The 22,251-nt window shown below is 39.7% G+C and overlaps 1 protein-coding gene across 1 annotated transcript in view; it reads right to left on the reverse strand.

Annotated features, from left to right (window-relative positions):
• si:dkey-11f4.7 (piezo-type mechanosensitive ion channel component 2) overlaps positions 1–22,251 on the reverse strand; it is a 36,859-nt gene that overhangs the window by 6,485 nt on the left and 8,123 nt on the right. Inside the window, exons 12-46 of the mRNA XM_047607309.1 lie at positions 21,842–21,996; positions 20,558–20,824; positions 19,377–19,485; positions 19,144–19,265; positions 18,753–18,812; positions 17,779–17,927; positions 17,211–17,375; positions 16,216–16,257; positions 16,098–16,130; positions 15,732–15,844; positions 14,645–14,820; positions 14,386–14,562; positions 14,066–14,230; positions 13,304–13,504; positions 12,974–13,178; positions 12,712–12,813; positions 12,387–12,552; positions 9,091–9,334; positions 8,904–9,000; positions 7,930–8,089; positions 7,606–7,695; positions 7,397–7,488; positions 7,076–7,141; positions 6,875–6,990; positions 6,612–6,732; positions 5,055–5,132; positions 4,744–4,910; positions 4,104–4,303; positions 3,157–3,318; positions 2,594–2,929; positions 2,241–2,499; positions 776–964; positions 503–698; positions 282–414; positions 7–154 (exon numbers count right to left, since the gene is read on the reverse strand). Of these exons, the coding sequence (XP_047463265.1) occupies positions 7–154; positions 282–414; positions 503–698; positions 776–964; positions 2,241–2,499; positions 2,594–2,929; positions 3,157–3,318; positions 4,104–4,303; positions 4,744–4,910; positions 5,055–5,132; positions 6,612–6,732; positions 6,875–6,990; positions 7,076–7,141; positions 7,397–7,488; positions 7,606–7,695; positions 7,930–8,089; positions 8,904–9,000; positions 9,091–9,334; positions 12,387–12,552; positions 12,712–12,813; positions 12,974–13,178; positions 13,304–13,504; positions 14,066–14,230; positions 14,386–14,562; positions 14,645–14,820; positions 15,732–15,844; positions 16,098–16,130; positions 16,216–16,257; positions 17,211–17,375; positions 17,779–17,927; positions 18,753–18,812; positions 19,144–19,265; positions 19,377–19,485; positions 20,558–20,824; positions 21,842–21,996 (5,261 nt within the window). The remainder of the gene's footprint in view (positions 1–6; positions 155–281; positions 415–502; positions 699–775; positions 965–2,240; positions 2,500–2,593; positions 2,930–3,156; positions 3,319–4,103; positions 4,304–4,743; positions 4,911–5,054; positions 5,133–6,611; positions 6,733–6,874; positions 6,991–7,075; positions 7,142–7,396; positions 7,489–7,605; positions 7,696–7,929; positions 8,090–8,903; positions 9,001–9,090; positions 9,335–12,386; positions 12,553–12,711; positions 12,814–12,973; positions 13,179–13,303; positions 13,505–14,065; positions 14,231–14,385; positions 14,563–14,644; positions 14,821–15,731; positions 15,845–16,097; positions 16,131–16,215; positions 16,258–17,210; positions 17,376–17,778; positions 17,928–18,752; positions 18,813–19,143; positions 19,266–19,376; positions 19,486–20,557; positions 20,825–21,841; positions 21,997–22,251) is intronic.

Here is a 22,251-nt window from a genome sequence, read left to right on the forward strand (position 1 = left end):
TTTTACCCCAAAAGCCCAGTATCCATATATGGTGACAATGAAGTTGACGACATCGATGAGGAACATGAGGGCGTAGACGTCACACACGGGGCTGTATTCTGGATGGATGATGTCGTAGAAAAACTGCCTTATGGGTAAGTAGATGTGCAGCGCGCTGCAGAAAGACAAGAGAGCGCTGTCTTTACAAAGAACACATGTAACATTCAGCACTTGTGTCATGAACTGAGTTAAATTGGAAAGCGCAAACACAGGAGTCAGTAGCTCAATTAGAAATAACGCACACTTCTATGATGGTGGCTTTGGCTTGAAGCATCCTCTCTCTGACCAGCTGTCTCATCCTCTGCTTCCTGGTCAGCGGAGCCTTGTGCCGCTCCCGTCTCTTCTTCTTGCTGCTCTGCTTCTTGAGCTTAATTTCTACAGTGAACGAAAAAAAATAATCACGTGACGGCAACTGTCAATAAAAGAAGGGACCCATTCGTCCACGCTAGTTTTCTATATTCACCGTGAGATTCTGCCGAGTCGTCTTTTTTTTTCCTGCAGAACATGGAGGTGGTGGAGGCCTGCAGCGGGAGGAACCTGAGCCGCCGTGAAGTTTTCTCTTTGTCTCCGCTCGTCATCTTCCTCTTGTCGGCTTTCTTCTTCAGCTTCTTGAAGAAGTCCGGCATCTCCACCTCCTTGTTGTCCCACAGGCCGTGGCACTTTTGGAGACGTGGACGCAGGCGTCATCGTGACATTCACGAGTGCAATTATTAGAGTGGTTTATTTCTAGTCTTACCTTTAGAATGGATCGGTGGAAGAACAGAGCGAGCAGCTGGATGAGGTCAAACAGGACGTAGCCGTCTTTCTTCTCCACGCCGATGATGTTGGGCAGAGCGAAGGGCCGCTCGGCGTTGATGCCCCGGTAGGCTGAGGTGGTCCAGGGGAAGAAACCAAACTGGAAAAAGTACTTCACCACGACTGTGAGCTGAGACAAGTAGAGGAGAGACAGTTATAAATAATAATTATCACAATTCAAAGTCCTTCATAGACTATTTTGAGTCACCAGTGGTACAGAGCTGCTTAAAAAAGTTTGGCACCCACACATTCTGAAAATATCAAGATGAATTAAACAAATATTATCTTTGTGTATTTGTTTACTCAGGAAAATGAGTGGACATGATATTAAATATCTGAAATATTCATTTTGTTGTTTTTTAATCATTATTTTATGCAACAACTTGTGTGCTTGGCCTCCTTGTCTTATTGCATGAACCGGTTTCTCTTCAGATTCAGTTCATGGACAGACATGGACATGGACATTTTCTTTTGAAAATTTGTTGGTATAATCCAGAATTCATTGGTTCATCAGTGATGACAAGCTGTCCGGGGTCAGATGCTGCAAAACAGGCCCAAACGAGGACATGGTCACCTCCACGTTTCATGGACAAGATGAGGTTCTGATGCTGGAACACTGTGTTGTTTCATCTCCTGACACGTCGCCTCTAATTTAAAACTAAACAACTTTACTTTGGTCTCATACAAAACACATTTTTAATAGTCTCTGGCTTGTTTGTCCATGTGGTGTTTAGCAAACTGCAGACAGGCAGAAGTCTTTGGAGAGTAGTGTCACTGTTCTCCTGATGGAGGTTATTCTCAATTCTCAAAGTCTGCGGATTTGTTTGTTTAGAGGTGGTTTTGTATCCTTTTCCAGCCTGATAAGCAACAACATCTCATTTTCTGAGGTTCTCAGGAAGCTCCTTTGTCCTGCCATCGTACACCGTCGTACAGATCAGACAGTGACATGTCCACGTTGTTTTTTTTAAACCAAACATCACACTGACCGTCACCGGAGACACAGCCTCTCTTTACATTGAAACACTCCTGCACAGATGGACTCTAATTTGGGCCCGAAATTAACATGAGGATTACTTTTGCACCTCGCAGATATGTAATATTGGGTCATTTTCCCAATTTTTTTGGATAAAAAAATAAAGCTATCCATACAGCTGTAAGCACTATCACTGTTGCTGTATTTCTCTGACAGACTTGAATGGAGTTTGCTGTAGTTATTATCATCATGAGAAATACAAATGTTTGTTTCATTTTTTATTTGTCTTTTAAAACCAAACTAATGAATTTATTATTTATGACACACACTAAAGCCACAGCCAACTGAAGCACTGACGTCCATTTGCTCTAAACGCTGACACCACAACGAGACCATTCGTTTAAACACACCACACGATGCCGTGAGAACCTACCTCGGTGTAGATTATAGCCGTCATCCAGAAGCGCTTGGTCGGCCGGGGCACAGACAGCATGGCCCAGAGGAATATGAGGATGGGCAGGATGAGGGAGAGGAACGAGGCCGACACGATGTGGTTGAGGATGATGACGAAGTAGCACAGCATCTCTGACTTGGACACCATGGTGTTGTAGAGGGCAAACAGCAGCTTCAGGGGCCTCGGCAGCGTCAGGAAGAACTTGTCGGAATCTGAGATCTCGTCATTTTCGAACATGCTTCAGAAAATGAAGGAAGAGGACAGAGACAGAGGGTGTGAGGGAGACTGACAACGCTTGTCTCCTTCTTACAAATGTGACGTTTCCTACTGACTTGTTGAGCAGCAGCTCGCTGGCAGTGAGGTTCCTCGATTCTTGGCTCAGAGGTCTGGGAGAAGGGGGAGTTTCCTCTCCATCGCTTTCCCTGAGATCCAGCGACATGCACCGCGGGTCATCGTCATCCTCTTCTCTCCGAGGGGTTTGCTCGTCCAGGTCGTCCCTCTCCACCTCGGGATCATCCTGTCGTCTTTCCTCCTCCTCCTCCTCCTCTTCTATTCGCTCTCCCTCTTCCTCTTGTTCTTCTTCACGTTTCATCTCACCTTCTGTGTGCGTCTCACCGTCCTCCGAGTCTCGTTCATAGTCGCCTTTCTGACCGGAACCATCTTCATGGCTTTGAAGAAAAGGATCAAATTATAATTTAAGTTCAATAATGCTTTCTGTGATTTGATTATTGGTTACCATCCAACATCAAACTGATTTAACTTGATGCAGTATTTGCTTCCTATTCTCGTCACGATGAAGCAAAGAAATATTCTAATAGCAAAGCTAATAAATATAAGGTGTTTGCAGTTTTTTAAGACAGTTTTTAAGCATTAGTTGAAGACATCTCTCCTTCACCTTGGTGAAAGTTCATCAGTCTCAAAGGAGGCCACGTCGATGTTGGCCACCTTCAGGAGCCGGCGTCTGAGGAGCTGAGGTGCAGGAGGGGAAGCGGGAGGCTCGTCTAGCTCCTCCTGCGTCGGCTGCCGGGAGCCCAGCATGGTCTCATCTGTCATACAGCTGGAAGTCAGCAGGACGGAGAGAGCGGAGAGGGAGTTTACAGGCTCTGAAGGAAAGGGGGTGTGACTGTGTTGTGCTCATTGTTTTAACTACTCTGTTAACTACATCAATCAAACTTTATTTATAGAGGACTTTTCATACAAAAGATGCACCTAGAGGGTTTTACATAAAAACAAAACAAACAAAAAAACACAAGACACAAGAGATACACCCTTCTCTCACAGACACACACACACATGCAGATTTAAAAGAGAGATAAAAATAACTGTATAAATTATAATTATAATTTAGTAATTACATAAAGGATAAAAATAAATCAAATTCAATAAATAACCAGATTAAAAATATATAAATAATGAAAAATAAACAAAATTCAATAAATAACCAGACTAAAAAGACTAAAAAAAATAAAAATAAAATTGAGTTAAAAGTCAGACTAAAAAATATAAAAAGATAAAATAAATACAATTCAATAAATAACCAGACTAAAAAATATGAAAAGATAAAATAAACAAAATTTAAATAATAACCAGACCAAAAACATTAAAAAATTATAAAAAATAACTAAAAATAAGTTAAAAGTCAGACTAAAAAACATAAAATTATAAAAAAAATAATACTGAATAAATAACCAGACTAAAAGATAAATATTCTATTGGAAGCAAGACTAAAAAAGCAGGTCTATAGTTTGCTTTTAAAAATGTCCACATCATCAGTGCATATACGGACACACATGAAGAAATACGGTAAAATCAAGGAAGACGGCTCCACTCCAGAGACCAAACCTGGAAAAGCTGCTGCCCCAGGACACTTTGGAAGCTTGGTTCTTGAGCTTGGCGTAAGAGTGACGTGAGGACGGGACGGTGGGCGGGGAGGAGGGAGGAGGCAAGGACTCGTCCAGGTCGTCCTGAGACGACAGCGTGTTCTGACGGGACAACCAGTTTTCATAAAACTGCTTCACGCTCTGCTGACTCACCTCTTTACCCTGCAGAGCGAAGTAGTGACATGGACAAAAGCGAAAAAACTAATTTTATTTTCCTCTTTTCTAAACAAAATAGATGTTAAATTTCTGCCAAGATGTGAGCTGAATCCGTCTAAAGTTTACATACACGTTAAAACTTTAAGATAAGAAATCTAAACAGGAACTAAAAGCTCTCAACTTAAAATGTAGGTTAGTTAAATTTATCTTAACCTGGAAATGTGAGTAGAAATAATGAGTTGCATTAATTCATATCATATCATATAAAGAAAGAAATGATCATTAATTATAACTTAAGTTTTTAGAGTTGAATCAGAGATTTTCTTCAGGTTGAGTTTACTCACATTTTTAACTTTTGTTTTACTGACTCGTTTTTGGCAAAGTTACTCATTATAACACATAACAAGACGTGAATAAAAGGTTTCTGTACTATACTTGTAACCCACCTTCTTCTGCTGCTGACCGAGTAACGCTCGCTCAAAGCGCAGCACTTTGGAAATGTCCAGGTTGTCTTTGCAGAATGAGTTCAGGCCTTCCGTCATGTCGTCAAGAAGAGACTGGATGAACACCAGGGCGAACTTTAACGTGCTAATGACGCGCTGCAGGATGTTTTCTGGAAGGAGGCGACAAGTCAGCAGGTGCCGAACGTTTTCTCCACATCTGCTTTCTATTTGTATTGCAGCAAGTACAGTATGACCATCTTTAAAAACAAATGTAAGAGGTGAAAGCACAGGATTCATAGTGAGTGTGTGTTTACCTTTTTCCTCCTCTCCCACCTCCTCCTCCACTATGCTTTCTTCCAGTTCATCCTCACTAGAGTCTCCTCTCTCGATGCCTGGAACAGAGATTTACCACTAACATTAATTTCATAGTAGTATCATACTCTGCAGTAAAGTTCTGGTATTTAGCATTAGTTTCATATAACTGAGAGAGAATAACTGAGAGAGCTGTTGATTTAACTGTATTTTCATTGTGGAGGCTGTGGTTTGTATAACTATTGAACTGTATTGTGTTATGTTCCTACTATTTTGACATTTCAGTCAGTGGGTCAGGCTCAGTCCAGTTTAATCACCACCTTTCTGATGCCTTTTCAACATGAACTGAACATGAAAACAGTCATGAAGATGAAGGAGGATGGATTAGTGCAGGACTGATACATCAGAATGCATTCATTTTACTAGTGTACCTAATGTTTTGGCATGATAGCATATGTCCTAGGTGCCAAAAACGCTCCTGAAATCCTGACTCCTCTGCTTTTCTCTCTGTCTCCAGCTCCATGATCAGGTTAAAGCCTCCCTTTACAAGTCTAATATTTAACACTGAGGTACCAAACTAAATCTCAATCCACAATTTGAAGTAGAAGGTAAATGTTGCTGCTTTTCCAGAATCAGATTCAGATTTATTGGCCAAGTACACGTGCACATACAAGGAATGTGACACTTTGCTAAGTGGCACAAGATTTAAATAAGCAAGAAAACAAAAGTGTAAAAAACACACTTCCAGAATAAAAGAATTAAGAGAAAGAATAAAGGTAGTACAGTATATACATATATATGCATATATTTTCCTCGAGATGTACAGAAATCAAACAGACTGAGTCAAAGTTTTAATTAAACTAAAACTAAAAGCTTAAACTTCAGACTGGAAAAAAAAAAATTAATATTTTGTAACATACTGTTTGGCTTTTAATGACCCTGTTTGTACCACAGACAATAATATCCGTGTCCATTGTTTGATTCCTGCACCATGTTTTTTATTATATGTCACTCCGCACTCTCTGCTCTTTCTTTTCTAACTAACTTTTTCTAAGTGAATCCTCCTTTCAGGTAATAAACATGTGGATGAGTGGTGTAAGAGCCAAATGTGTTATTTATTTTAAGGTGTATGTATGTATTTATATTTTGTAGCGCTGAGTGTTTGGGCTAAATTAAAACGTGTTTATAGGCGGCAGCGTAGTAAGTACACTGAAAAAGAGGTGAAGAAAGCAAAAAAATGCAAAGAAAGAAATGCATCTTATATTGTGTTCAAACTTTGTGCTTATTTAAATTTTTTTTAAGTTTTATCAAGCAAAAAAAAAGGTTTAACCCATTGGCAGATTTATTTCCTTAATAAAAGATGACTTGCTTTTTTCTAGTAGTGCTGTTTTTGCTGTGTATGTCAGGAGTTCTGCTCATTTATGGACGTCATTCTTTTCGATTAATAAAGTTTGTTGATGTCGACCGAAGAGCTAAACCCGTCAACGCGTTCACACAGGAAACAACATCTCAGGGCTCCTATAACTGGGGCGGTGAAACACCACACTTTGCTTCCTCACCCTGTTGCCTCTGCAGCTCTCTCTTTGCCCTCTTCTTCTCCTCCTTCTTCATCTTTTTCTTCTCCTTCTTCAGGTCCTTGAGGGCCGACTTAGAGCTGGTGACCCAGGCTTCGTAGGCCAGCTTGGTTTTTAAGGACACAGAATGACATGTCATCGACTGAAACACGCTGCAGACGTTTATACATCTACAAACCTAAAGAAAACTAATCTTAAAATGGATCAAATTGACTGGGCTGCGTCTCAGATTGTTTTATGGTTCTTGCCTGGAAAGCGGATTTCTTCTTCGGTGGTGCCTCCTCCTCTTTCTTCTCGGCAACATCCTCCCCCTCCTCCTCCTCGCTGTCACTCTCAAACAGGTGGTAGCCGCAATTGTTTTCCACTGAGAAAGAAAAAATAAATAAAAGCTACACTGAAATGTTTTATGAGAGCGTATCTTTAAATAATGTGTCTGACTGAGGGCTCACCTCCAGGCTGAGAGACCCAGGGCTTCCACCACTTCCCCGCGTCTTTCTTTGCCTTCTCGTCATCAACTGGAAGACACAGGACAGTATTTGAGTTCTATGTACAACAACAATATATCACAATGAAACCCACATTATAAAAGTTGCATTAAGCCACTGCGCCATATATGCAATAAGCATTCATAAAATGTATGCAGCAAAAATGTAAGGATTGACTCTTAACACAATAAACTAAAGTGCGTTTTCACAGAAACTGCCTGATAATTGCTGCTCGTGCTTTTTCTTTCTCACACCAAAGACGGGAAATAGATTTTCTTGTGTTACCCGGCGTCAGCATCTTCTGATCAGCAGCAGCAGGTTCTGCTTCGTCTTCCGCGGCCGGTCGACTCTTCTGTTTGGATTTGATCTTCTCCATCCTTCAGGTGGAGAAAGGGCGGAAAGGTGAACGGATTAGTTTCCGCTTAACCTTCGCTGATTTAAAAAATCATCCGTTTTGCTGAATTATGTCACTGTTTTTGTTGTACGCGTCTTACTGTTTCTTCAGCGTCTCCACAGATTTCTTCTCCATCTCCAGTCTGGCTGCTACCAGTTTCTTCACTTTGGCCTCAAACAGTTCAGCGCCCCTTAGAGGGAACGACAGAGGGACGGTGTCAGTGCTATTTATTGGTGTGGGGAGACTTTAATCAAATCAAATCAAATAAAACTTTATTTATATAGCAGCTTTCATATATGAAAAACACCCCTAAACCTACAGAGGATGCTGCCACAGAGACCCATTATTCTGAATTATCAATTAAATATGAACGTTACTGGTGGGATAGACCGGACTGGAGGTTTGGAAACTTTATCGCACAGACCTGGAGGCCAGTATCTTGGATGACTTGAGGTCGGACACCACGTAGAGGAAGTAGTAGCTGAGGAAGACCCTCCTCTGCGCCAGGAGGACGGTGAAACAGATCGCGTCCCAGACGATGCCGGCCTCGCCCTCTGGCAGCTCACACTCATCATTAGGAACCGCTGGGATAAAGGAAAACGACACATGAATTAATCCTCTACTGAATACACCTGGATTAGTTACAGCATGAGCCATTTACAGCTTGTCAAACATTGATTGTGTGATTACTACATATTCTATACATAATTTATATATTTTATAATCCATATATGTTATATATAATTTGTATATCTTATATTTTTCTACCTATTCTTCTTATATGCACCTCCTTTTTATAAATATTAGAGGCTTATATTGTATATCTACATTTAATTTCCCTATATATTTATATCCATGTATATGGAAACATCGTTCACATTTTACACACTGTATATATACTATATGTAAAATGTGAATGTTTCTGAATACAAGGATATAAATAGGGAATTAAGATAAATAAATGTAAGTATATACAACATAAGGCTCTAATATGTATAAAAAGAAAAAAAAATAATTGTAATAAAATACATTTTACCTTTACTCAATAAAGATTGTGGCAATGTGATTTAAATGGTTAGGACTAAAAAAAGGTCTGAAAACAAAATTAATTCAACTTTATGAACAACAGTACATATACTGTACACTGCTGTAGTATATATACTGTAGTATATATATACTGTACAACACATTATATAGTGAATAAATGTTTTCAGTAATAGTTAAAATATGTGTTACTTATGACCTAATTGTTTTATGATAAAAGAATAATTCACGGTACATGAAATCACTCTCAGCTATTAAATGCATATAAATTCATGCATTCATGTAATATAAAAAAAATACACCTCAGTTTTATTTGTTTCCTTTTCTGACACACGACAATAGACACACACTTACGGACGTCGTAACCTTTGATGGTGCAGAACATGCTGAAGGCCTGAATTAACCAGCAGCTGTTCTTCAACAGGCTGTCCAGGTAGGCGCAGGACCCGAGCTGCAGCAGAGGCAGAAAAAGAGGCAGTGATCAACAGTATAAACAGCACAAACAGCTTCAGGACGACGTCTTCACCTTAGTTTAACTTACAGACAAAAGGTTTTTCATGGCGATCACGAAGCAGGTGTACCCGATGAGCCAGTCCCACAGTCGCAGGATGTATCTGACCGGCTGCATCAGCACGCTGCCTCCAAACAGCATGAAGTAGAAACAGGCCACCAGGTATCCCAGACAGAAGATGTTGATCCGAGTGGTGCCGGTGATGAAAATGAGGCAGAGCACCAGCCAGAAGAAGTAGCTGAAAACAAACACTTTGACCATGTCCAGGTAGGACCTGGGGACACAGCAGAGACAGAGGTCTTTCCTTTTAGATAAAGAGTCTCATCAAATACAAGCAAGAACAAAAACTGAAAATGTTTCTTTCATTACAACGACAATGTGTGAGCATTTACATTTATTGGTAGGACCTAAGATGTTTAAAAACTAAGCATCAACTTTGAACAGGAAGTAGTAGTTTTTGAAAACAAAAAACAAAAAAAAACAATGTCCTCATATGTGGACACTGGGACTATTTAATTATTTTTATTGTAATAAAGTCACCCAATGTGCGACAAAGTATAAAACTTTATTTTAATACCTGAACATGGCTGAGCAAATGAAGTCCCAACATCCTCAAACGAGCACATGCTAATTAGCGACGCTGTAGCTCGTTGCTATTGGTAAAATTTGTTAAATATGTGCGTAATATTAAACTAGAAACATTAATAAGAATAAATTAATAAGTTTCAACCGTAAAATTCAATGATGTCTTCAACCTCGTCCACTATCATGTTTTTACACCAACTAGTGTAGTGACGCTTTGCTACCACTAGATGGCAATAAAACCTAAAACTTAATGTCCCCAGATGAGGACGAACACACCTGCCTTATCTGTACATAGATTTTATTTTTACTTTTCATATGCCTGAAAGACATGTATTTTCAATTAAATATAGCAGATTTGACAATAAAGTTGACTTTGAATTAACTTGGGAATAATTTAAACACCACCAGCAAATAAGCCCCAGTTTTATAAATGATTAAAATATGACTGAAAAGTCTAAATACTCTATCTTGATGTAAGAAGAGAGGATTTATCTCTGGCTTGTGTGGGACAAGGTGATGTTATAGATTTAAACAAGCACTGTTTAAACTTTAAAAACTACAAATATAATATTTATTATGTCATTAAAGCATTAAAATACAAACCCTGAAAAACACCTCCTGTTATTTGAAGGAACGAAAACAAACAAATGCATCTGACAAGAAGTCAATTAATAATAAATAATAATAATTACTTATTAAAATGACACAGCTTAAAGATTATACTGTTATACTGTTACAGAATAATCAGTTCATCCATCATCATGTATCTGATTGGTAGATTCAGTGTTACAATAAGCACCAGTTCCTATTTATCAGTGAGTCCTTCAGTACGATGAAATATTCTCCTCCACAGATTTTTATTCAGCTGAATATTTCTGACTGAGACTCACTCACACACGGGGGCTTGTGGAAATGGACGCCCCGTGAGTGCTTATCCAGCAGTTTCAGTTTACCAGAACAGCTTTCATGAGTTTGACAACAAGCATGAATTAATGATCTGACTCGATCCTGTAATGCTCCTAAAATGACCACAAACCCGACTCCCAATTCTCCACCTGCAGCTTAACTGTCCAGAGCAGGAAGCTGTTTGAGTGCTGGGTCCAGGAGTCCAGGCTGTTTCCTGCTCTGATCCAAAGTCTCCATTCAAATCTATGAATGGACACTTCAAGAGGTTTGACAGAGAGATGTCGCGCTGCATGTTTCTGGTGTTTCTTTAGTCGTTTGGACCCATCAACCTGCTCAGTGCTTGTGGCTTTTAGTTATCCATTTAATAATTCACCAGTTAACTCAGCTGTTATAAAGCTCACATCATTCTCTTCCTCCTGCGGTCTCGTTTATTCTAATAATAGGGACTTTATCCTCACTTTGTGTATCCACTGAGCCTGTTTACAAAGAATATTTTGAACGCTAGCTCTATCCATTATCAGTCTTCCATGTATCATGCATCGTCTGCTCCTCTTTTCTACTCTCCCTCTTCTTTTCTGGAAAACGTTCTGGAAATTGTGGTACAATTTCTCAGAGTTTCCTCAATCCAAAACAATACACACAGCTATAATATAGTCACCTCCTACTCATCTGAAAACACCATCAGAAGGGTTCATGCATGCTTTGACTTCATGTTACTTATTGCATACGAACAGTGGAAATAATTTATCCTTTTTCTAGTTTTGATGAAATGTGTAATTGTTTTTTTTTTTACCTGAAAAAGATTTACAGAACTATATACTTGCACAAATGTTATCTTTTTATTTTTATCTAGTATATACTAAGTTTACTTATTTTTGGTTAGCCTTATAGCATAATTATCCCCATTGATTCCCAGCCTGTGGGCTGTTTCCCCCTGGTGGGGCGAGAAGGTATTGCAAGTGGACGACTACATCATGTCTTTTTTAATATTTGGGTTTTGGTTGTGTTCTGTGAGACCGTATGTAACACAACACCATGACACCAAAATACGATCCACTGCAGCTTTTATTTTAAAAGGAAACATCCATAAGTAAGAGTGCAATGTTTTAATTGTGTTTCTTTGATGTTATTGTTTTTGCTTCAACTTAAGTTTCATCTGGCCAGACAGAATTTGCATCATTTTCACAATCTGGATTGTGTTTATTCGTAAGTCTATCGATTTAATGGACTTCTTTTGATATTTGGATTTTGTTTGGATGTAATATCAGCTGTCAAATTGTTATATAAGAGATTTTATTTATGAATCATTCGTTAATTAGCCTGTTACAGACAGGCCCTTATTTGTTACGTTGTATATCTGTCCGTCATATATGATGGACTTCTCCTAGAAAACTGTAACACTGAAGGTGTTGCAACATGTTAGCGACTGTGGAGCTTCCAGCATGTTTCTCCTCTATCCAGTTCTGTCCTTTATGTTCAATCTTAAATGAAAAAAAAGTGCCTTCATAGTCTCACTTTACTCACTCAAATATAAATCTAAAGAAAAAACTATGTATGAACTGCAATTTTTTACTCTGAGTTCTATAAAGCACCTTGAGACAATTGTATCGTGATCGCAGTTCAAATAAAACTGACTAAAACTGTCATTAAACCTTGTTTTGAAGCTTTGAAGCTCTGAAGCTTTGACGCTATGAAGCTATGAAGTGGGGACATAATGGAAGTGGGACCAAGCTGCTTTCTCTTGGTTTTAAACACATGCAAGTTATTTCTTTAGACATGTAGAACATGAAAAATAAATAAATAAAAATAACAAACTGAACGTTAGCGTGTCTGACCTGCAGTGAAGGAAGTTGTCCACAGGTATGAACTGGTTGAAGGAGCACGGATCCAAACTGCGGCTGATCTCCACGTTGTCTCCAGCCAGCAAACGCACGGCCGCTCGGTTCTCCTCCTCAAACACGTGCCACTGCAGGGACGAGCAGAGCAGCAGGAGGTGGTCGTCTGGACAGAGGCCAGAAAAGAGGAGGAAGGGGAGCAAGGAGAGGAAGAAGAAGAAGAAGAAGATAGAGAAGAGACAAGACAAGAAGAGAATAAAATATGAGATTAAAAAGTGAAGAGAAGAAAAGAAAAGTTGAGATGAAGATAAGAAGAAGAACTTACAGAATATGAATGAAGGATTGGGACTCATGGCGAAGTCAGGCAGGTAAAACCACTTAATGACATTAGAGGTTAAAGGTTGAAGTGCGGTTCTCCAGGGGTAATCTGTCGGCAAAGAAAACAGCAAAAAAACGATACTTGTCCTTTACATTCATAGTTTCTATAAACATAAAAGAGCACATTTTAGAAGTGAAAAACTGAACAAAATATTTGAGCAATTAACCAGATTATGAAACTTTTCCATCCACGTTACAGAGATTCATACCAACGCAGAGAGCAGGAGGGATGCCGATGCAGAGCAGGTACTGCAGCACCATGAGCCCGGAGGTAAAGCAGCAGTATTTAGGCCACACCTCCCCGATGGCCTTCCTGCGCCGCCGCGACAGGACGGCCAGCAGAGCGCAGGAATGGAGCAGGGCGTAGAAATCCATCCTCTGACCGATCACGTTGACTGCCACGATTAAACAGATCTAAGAAGACAAGTTTGTTGGTATATGTTCAGATACTCTTAAACCGGTGTAGAGACACACACACACACACACACACACACACGCACAAACACACACACACTTCATCCTCTAAAGACAGCAAGTACCTCCAGTCCAAATTTGTAGAAAAAGAAGTTGATGAAGTACTTGATGCAGGGCAGGACGCCGTGGTCCAGGTGCTGCCTCGTGATGCCTTGGAAGATGATGCTGAAGGGCGGAGGCTTCAGGTTGTTATGGAGACGGAAGTAGAGCTGGTGGCGATGGACAGTCGCCTCGAACACCAGCAGCCCCAACACCATGAGGTGGTTCTGCAACACACAACACACTCTATGGAAAACAAACTACCTGACTGGAGCACAATCTAAAGTTTATTTTTAAGTTTAAGTTTTATTTGAAGACGTTTGGTACAGCTGAGAGTTTTTTTTAAGTTAATTAGAGTAACTGTACTATTTTCCACTGACTATTTCATGAGATGAGAATGAATTTGACAGCATATACTCACTCACATTTCTTCAGTTAGATTAACCTACGTTTCTTAAATGTTATCTTTGCTCTGTGAGATGTGTCACATTTCAATTGACATTGAGTAAATTGGAATTTTTAAGGAACCAATGTTCTCATTTCATCATCTTAGATTTTATTTTACAAGTAAACCCCTGTTGTTTCAACTGTGTATGTATACAAAATCTATTTTTATATATGAAATTCAATATAATTTATTATTTAGCAAACCATCAAAAGTAATTTGCTAGTTCTTTTACTTATTTACCAGAGTTATTGGACAGTGCTTCACGGCCTAAATGTTCCTGATAAAACCATGTAATGGAGGAAAAAGTTTTCAGGAAACCAGTTTGTTTTTTCCATCGTACCTTCAGACAGGGGAGGATCCTGCCTTCACACTTGCGCAGTGCTCCGCACCAGTAGACCGGGTCGACGGGCTCGATGTAGAGAATGGACCTCCTGAGGAGCTCCATCATGTTTCCCCTGAGCTCCACCCCGTCATCCAGAGCCGAGCTGTTGGAGGGCAACAAGCCCTGAGACACACGAAACACACGGGCGTGAGGGAGAAGGTGGGAGTCGTCTTCAGAGCAAAATATGTAACATCACACCATGCATCTATGTTATATGACACATAATAATAATAATCAAAATGCATATGTGCAGACGGATTCCCTCCAGCTGAACCTACAGCAGTGCAGTTGGAGGAATAATCGAGAGGTTTGATGACTTTGAGCTGGTAAAACATCTTGCACACCACCATGACACAGGCCCACACGGCAGAGATGCTGGATGCCATAGGTCGTAACCGTGGGAACGGGAGTGCAAACACCCACAGGACCAGAAAAAGGGAGTTCATCAGCGACACCTGTGGAAAGAGACATAATTCATATCTGTGTCGATGAAGAATCGAATCAACGGTGAGTCTGGTTTCGTGCACAGAATCCCACCTCTTGCAGGGAAACCCAGATGATGCCAGAAGACACAATTTTGAGGCTGTGAAGCTCCAGCAGCCTCCAGCTCAGCTCCTGGAGCCGGTGAAACCCCGACAGGCCCTGGATGAGGAGCAGGCTCGCCCGGTCCACAATCACCACCCACTTGTTCTCCTGGCTGCTTGGTTCATTTTCTGAGAGGAGGAGAAAAAACATCATATCACTGCTGCAGCCTTGACGTACACTCACCTGAGAAACGAATTTATAAAACAGTCCTGCACTAAATCCTCAGTTCAGTTTATGATGAAACAGCATCAGAAAGGTTCGTGATCCTTATTTGAAGCTAATGCTAAATAATCTTTTTCCCTAAAGAACTGGGAATCAATTTCAAACTTATTGACAATTTTGAACCCATGAAGTAACAAGACCTGATTTAAATACATTCCTAAACTCCCAGAAAGTCCGCAAAAATTCAAAGCTGGTCCTTGGTGCCAGCTGATTAAAAAAAAAAAAAACACAATAAATACACTGGTGGTGAAAAGTTTTACAACACTCCAATATTTATTTATTTTTTATTATTGAAATGTTTGCAGTTTAATGTCTCATTTTACTCTGAAGTGAAAGCATAGACCAAATGATTAACTGAAGTTAAAAAAAAATCCTGGAATCAATATATAACCCAAAATGTATTGTAAATTTCCACTCAGCAAAGCAACCATCTTTGGTTTATTTAACATGTGGACACACTTGTGCATTCTTTCTCCAATTTTTTTGCAGAAGTTCCCAGAATGTGACACACATCACTTGTTGGCTGCTTTGCTTTCACTCTTCTGTCCAGTTCATCACAAACCAGCTCCACGGGGTTAAAGTCTAGAGACTGGGCCATGGTCCACTCCATGTTTTCAAGCTTTCCATCTAGTTTTTATCCTGAGGTAGTTCTGGTTTAGCTTGGACTAAAGTTTTGTGTCATTATCTTGCTGTAGGATGAAGCTCTGACCAACTATACCAGAGGATACTGATGTTTGACCGGTAGTTACACATTATATAAATGTGGCTGTAAATATATCCTAAATCCAACTGACCCAACACAAGAAGGCATATTTACCTTCTCCTGACATCTCCTCCTGATCCTCGGATTCTTTTTCTGAAGAGGTTTGGAGCGCGATGCTGTCCAGAGTCTCTTGGCTTTTCCCATTTCCAGTCTGCTCCTTCACGAGCCTGTCAGACCACAGTGGGTTTTTTTCATTGTCAACACAATATTGGAAAACCTTCCTCAGAGGAACTCACTAGCTGAGACGGCCTGAGACAGGAGTTCAGTGACAGACAGTAAAGGCAGGTTAACGGGTTGACGTGTGACAGAAAGTAATACCCTGACACCAAACGTTCAGTAGGGTTTTCCTCGTCCAAACTTATACTAATATTGATAAATTAAACTAAAAAGCGAGAATCAAGAGCTGAAGAAGAGACTTACTTTTTCTGGAAGTGTTCAATGTTTTCTTTAATGCTGGAAAATGCAACAGAGAGTGTTACTAATACTGTAATCATCAGCGAGTACGACATTTATAAAAGCATAAAAGTTTCCGACTTACATGTCAGATATCATATTGACCGAACTCTTAAGCTCTTCCTCTCTGGACGAAGAGAAGAACAGATTAGACAAACCTATACAGAACATCACTTTTTATTTTTTTTTTCAATTGAAGTGGCTTATATAATCAAATCAAATCAGATTTTATTTATATAGCATTATATAGATTAAAAACAACACCAATAGTAATATAAAACAAAATAAAACACAATAAAAAATAAATATATACAAATAAATATACGTTGGATTGAGCAATAAATACATAAATGACTAAATAAATAGAGTCTTTGTCCAGCGGATGTAAATCAAGCTAAGATAGACGTTTAAGATTGACTAAAAGCTAAGCTAAAGAGGTGGGTTTTTATAAATATCAACGCTCTGTGCAGCCCTGACTTCCTCCAGCAGGCTGTTCCATAGACGTGGGCCATAAAACTGAAAAGATGCCTCACCATACTTCCATGTCTCTAGGACTCTAGGAACCACTAAAAGGCGGCTACCAGAGGACGTCAGAGCTGCCAGGGGCCGACATGGTAAAAGCAGATCTAATAAATATGAGGGACCGGGACCATTAAGACATTTATAAACCAATAAAAGAACTTTAAAATCGATCCTGAAACACACGTGGAATCAATGCACCTGCATTAGTCATTTAACATAATACGGATCTTGTATCTTTTACGTTGCACTGATTTGCATCCACTGACAAAAAAAAAAAAAAGACTAAAATCAGACCAAATCAAACAGATATTTGAAGTCCTTTGTCCCATTTGTCATCGGATTCTCAAATAAGCTGTAGGCGAGCCTGTCGGGAACGATGCACTAGTGTAATTTGTGATGATTCTATGTATTTATATGTATTTATTTGTATTATCTGTGTGTGCTATGTGGGATTTTGCTGTGTCTGGACTTCTGCTGCAAACCAAATTTTCAAATCAAATCAAATCAAACGTGTGTTTGAGGACATTTCTTGCACTGCACACATTCTTCCCATCTCACCTGGAACTCTGTCGGACGGGTACGTTGTCCAGGTCGGTGAGAGTCAGGAAGTCGGAGTTGAAGTAATGCAGCTGGAGGATACAAGCCAGCAGGAATGCAGCAGGAAGAAGAATACGCGCAAACAGCTCCACCGTGTCGTATCGCTCCAAACCCAGGTCACGCAGTCTGGTAAAAGACAGTTGGACAGCTTCATGGAAAAGAAGATGTATCTTCTCTTTCTGCAGCTCTATTTCCTCATCTCTTCCACTTCCTCACGCTGTCAAAATCCAGTCACTGTCAATTTATACATCACTACTCATGTAATGTATGTATTTGCCCGCCTTCTCTGAGGCAATCAACTCCCAGTCCCAGCTTTAAATTCTCTTTTGATCAAGCAACCTTCCTACTACCTCACCCCAGCTCAGGAGTCTCATCAGAGGTCTCCTTCATCCTCATGCTGCCATGCCTACACCAGGAGGGATCCTATCTTTCTTCCCTCATCTATGGATCAGTGCCACGATAACCTCCACCCAGTCAATCTCTCCTAATTGAAATATAAATTAAGCTTAATTAATACTCCGGGACTCACCCATCCTCTGACATGCCCATGATCTGTCTGAACAGCGCAGACACGCTTCTGAACTGGTACATGTAGATGGCTATCAGCACCACCATGGAATAACCCACCACCACCGCCCAGAAGGTCTTCAGGACTCGACGCCACACGTCGTAACGAACCTGGCAGAACGCAAACGGTAACAATGCAAAAAAAAATGAATGTTTCCATATTTAAGAAAACTAACGGGGTTCTTAAATATGCAAAAGCAAAGCAAAAAACACCAGGGTGTTGCTGATGCCATCCAAACAGACAATTTGATGTTATCTCATGTCATCGCTGCAGCCATTAGGCCTTCCTGAAAGTGAAGTCTTTTCTAAAAGGTCAGCAGAAACACGATATGGGGAAGAATAAACGGGGGAAACACGAGGAAAAATCTGTCTGCGTATGTGCTTATTAGTGGTAATCAATACGTGCTGCACCCATTCTTAACGTTTGATGCACAGAGAGCGGCTGAAAGACTCAAGGATGATAATTTAGGAGTCAACGCTTTACAGTCTAAGATGATCCTGTAATTGCAGCAGCTTTGTTTGTCGCGCCACAACATCTCAACCATAAAAGTGACATACATTTTGGTGGAAATTCGGTCCATTGGAAAGTGACTGTGAGGTCTTCTGGGGCAAATAAATTGCTTGAGTGGGTTTTATGAGGTGATTGACAGAGCAGGTCTGATTGTGTGCAGAGGCATTTCTCTTTCTCTTTATCTGTTCAAACACGCCCACTAATGAAATCCAAGAAGAACAAATGCACGTATAACAGTAAGTGTTCCCACCAATGAGTAATGCAATACGAGAACCAGGGGCGTTCATCAGAGACACTGAATAACCAAAGACGAACCGAAGTCAGTCCACTCCAATCTGCTGTCCAGCCTCAGATGGAGTAAATGTTTGAATTTGAGGGACATGTTTAAATGTTTATTATCCAATAGATGATCAAAGATTACTAACCTGGTAGAGAACAACGCAGAAGAGGAAGAGGACAATGTAGAGGATTTTGTAGACGACCACCTGAGTGGAAGAAAACCACATTAGTAAATTTAAAGAAAAGAAAATAATCTTGCTTGCCAGTTCATCAGGTACACTAGTGAAAACGAATGCATTTCTAATGTAACAGTCCTGCACTAACTCTTGGAACCTGTGATTTTTAATATTATTGAAATGTATAATTTTGGCACTTAAGTCAGTAGGACCAGCTAAATAACAAACAATTTCATAAAGTTTAACAGCACCACAAACTACATCCTCCAAATGAACATCCATTTAATTTACCACCTTTCTGACACTAACTGATTGGAGAACATATGGCTCGGCAGATGCTAATAAGTGTCCCATCAGCTACCTTTCCGGAGAAGCTGACCACAAAGAACATGGAGCAGCAGAAGAGGATCCAGTATTTAACCAGGAAGCCCTTCACACCTGAGATCACCATCGCTACCAGAGGTGACTGCTGACTCTCCTCGGCTGATTATTAGGAGGAAAAAAGGAGAGGAAAGACGAGAAATTCAAGACAATTAACATTTTGTCATGACAAAAGCCAGGATGATTTTCACAAGTTTTTCAAAAATAATTTACGTGGCATGACTTTGACTTCATCTAGAGACTCCTCCTTCAAGCTCTGCTCTTCCTGTCTCTCCGTCAGCTGCTGACGAAACATCAGCCAAAAGCTGAAAGTGTAGAAGACCTGTGGTGCACAAAGGAATATTATAAGCAACACAAGCTTAACACGTGTTCCCCCCCAAAGCGGGCTTCACTATTCGCTATTAATGGGTAATTCTCCACAAATTGGAGGAACAAATCATGAGTAAAATTAATTCCTGGTAGTCACCAGATCCTAGTCGTGTGAGTTTCAGGTGAGCAAACAACCATAGTTGTTCTTAAAAAAACCTAAAGTTGCTACCAGTCATCAAGAACCATCTCTACTCCTTTTTTAATATTACTCCTTATTGCTGCTCTTGAGGTTTCAGGCTCTGGGTTCTGTAAAGCGTCTTGGGACCATTTGATTGTTATCGACGTTATATCAATAAAATTAAATTGAATTGAACATTAAAAGAAGCTACTTGGATGAAACGTCCAAGGAGCAGATTAATGTAAAAGTTAAACAACAGATTTGGAAAGGGGCGGATTTAAGTAAGTAAGGGCTAAGGCACAGGTGTCAAACCTACCGCACAGCCTGTAGCGTGACTTCGTAAAGTGTTAAAATTACACAGAAGACGGCAATTTGTCAAAGATAACTACTTATATTCCTAATTTCTCCACCGTTTTACCAAGAGAAGTGGTCAGAACACAAACAATGTGCCCGAATTGCACTATTTTTTCTTAATAAATCTCTTTTTTTCAGAGGATAGTTTATTAAATATAAACATTTTCCTAATGTAATTATTCCTCTTGCACTAAAACAAATGGGGAAAAAAATGAGTTGTCATTCGTTTAGATACAGGTCAAATTGGGCCGCATTCAGCCCCTGAACTGAGTTTGACATTACTATTCAGATTATAAAAGCAATAAAAGGGCAAAACATCCAAGTTCATGAATTTTATAAGCATTTTACATTTCTCAAGTCACAGCCACACACTCCTAATAAAGTATATTAGTGTAAATGTGTGACAACAACACACTAACATTATCTGTTAGCAAGTTAATTTGTTGATGTAATTAAATATTGTCAGACAAGAAATGGTCTGACTGTCCTTAAGTGCAGTTGTGCTGTAATCAAATTAAACATTTTTTTTTCATCACATTCATTTCTGCTTGACCTTTGCTCCCAGGTGGACGCAGGGAGCAGGGTGGTAGCTGTTCAGGTCAAAGTCCACTATCACGGCCGGGGGCAGCCCGGGGTACAGCTCGGCCCGGCTCAGACGCAGCCCGCTCAGGAAGCCCAGCACCACCAGGACGGTGCCATAGATGGCGAGGAAGGGTGCAGACATCATGGCATACCGCCGCCGGTCTCTCATCATCCAAATGATGCAGGACCACACCAGCAGGGCAAAAGTCAGCCAGTTGTTGTAGGTGATGCTCCACACCTGGATATAAATATACACACCTGACATTGTGGCATCACTGCAGCTCAGCCATTACTAGATTTTATACAAATCATACAGTGTTCGGTTGAAAGAATACAATATAAATCAATATAGATATACATTGCTTAAAACTACAGATAAGGGTTATTGTATTTCTATTTTAAGTATGGGATAATACTTTTAGCTCATATGCTACTCTCCTACAAAATCTTTCAACTTTTAAAGATTCTGAATGTTCTTATCATCTCATTTCAACTTAATTTCAACACAATAAAAAGATTAATTTTATGATTTAAGATACATCCCAAAAAATATTAGGACGAACGGTTAACTAGCTCTGTGATCGATAGGTGGTGCTAATGTTGCTAAGGGCAACGACTAGCTAAAACACTAGCTAACATTAAGACTGCTTTCGACGGTATTAATTGTATTTTTTGTCAAGATTACGCCAATAAACTAGCAAAAAAAAAGACAATTATGTTGTTTAAAAGTGCTTAATTGCTTAAGTTTAATAATGCTACCTGGAGTTAACTTGTTGTTGACCTAGCATGCTTTGCTAGCTTGTCCTTTTTCAAAATTTGCGGTTGTAAATTCAGTAAGTACGGAAGCCCTAAGCAGCCATGCGTTGACATATTATATTTTTTTCCCACGATAAAACAAAGATTACATAAGAAAACAAAAGATAGGGCTTAATTAGTCACTTAGTGAAAAGGTAGTTTTAGCTTAATGCTCAACTAAAGGCAGTAGATTGTTGTGTAATTTATTAATTTAAAATCCCAGCATATTACATGTCAAATGTGTATCAATGGTTAATTTACATAATTTAAAACTTCTGGGCTTCGCACAAGACTCCTTTTTTATTTTATTTTATTTTATTTTATTTTATTTTATTTTAATCATAGTCAGTGAACTGAAACATAATAGACAATGTTTTCATCTTCTCATCTGTTGATTACTTTGACTGTAATTATGTTTGACCAGGTCAAAACCTTCATAAATTAGTATGTAGTATTTTACCATCATGATGATCAGAGCACTGACGTAGCTGTGTTTTTGCACCAGCCTCCCAAACATCACCACACCACTCGGGGCCGCGGGGGGAGGCAGAGTCTCTGTCAGACTCTTTGAGACGTCCTCGCTCTTGTCACCCATTTCTCCATCGCTTTCTGTCTCTGGCAGAAGTAAAAGAGAAAAATTATCTCTTCCAATAAACTATGTACGACTCTACATTTCCAAATAATTTCACAGCTTCTCAAAACACTACACATACACCAATCAGCCATAAGATTATGACCTCTGCCACAAAGCAACTTAAAGCAAATTCAAGGTGTTTCCCAGATCTTAATCCAATCGATCATCTGTAAATAATAAACAATTTCGAGTCATGGAAAGCCCAAGCTGCAACTTGCAGGACTCAAAAGGATCTG

Source organism: Mugil cephalus, chromosome 1 (genome assembly GCF_022458985.1).
Source record: "Mugil cephalus isolate CIBA_MC_2020 chromosome 1, CIBA_Mcephalus_1.1, whole genome shotgun sequence".
Lineage (NCBI taxonomy): Eukaryota > Metazoa > Chordata > Actinopteri > Mugiliformes > Mugilidae > Mugil > Mugil cephalus.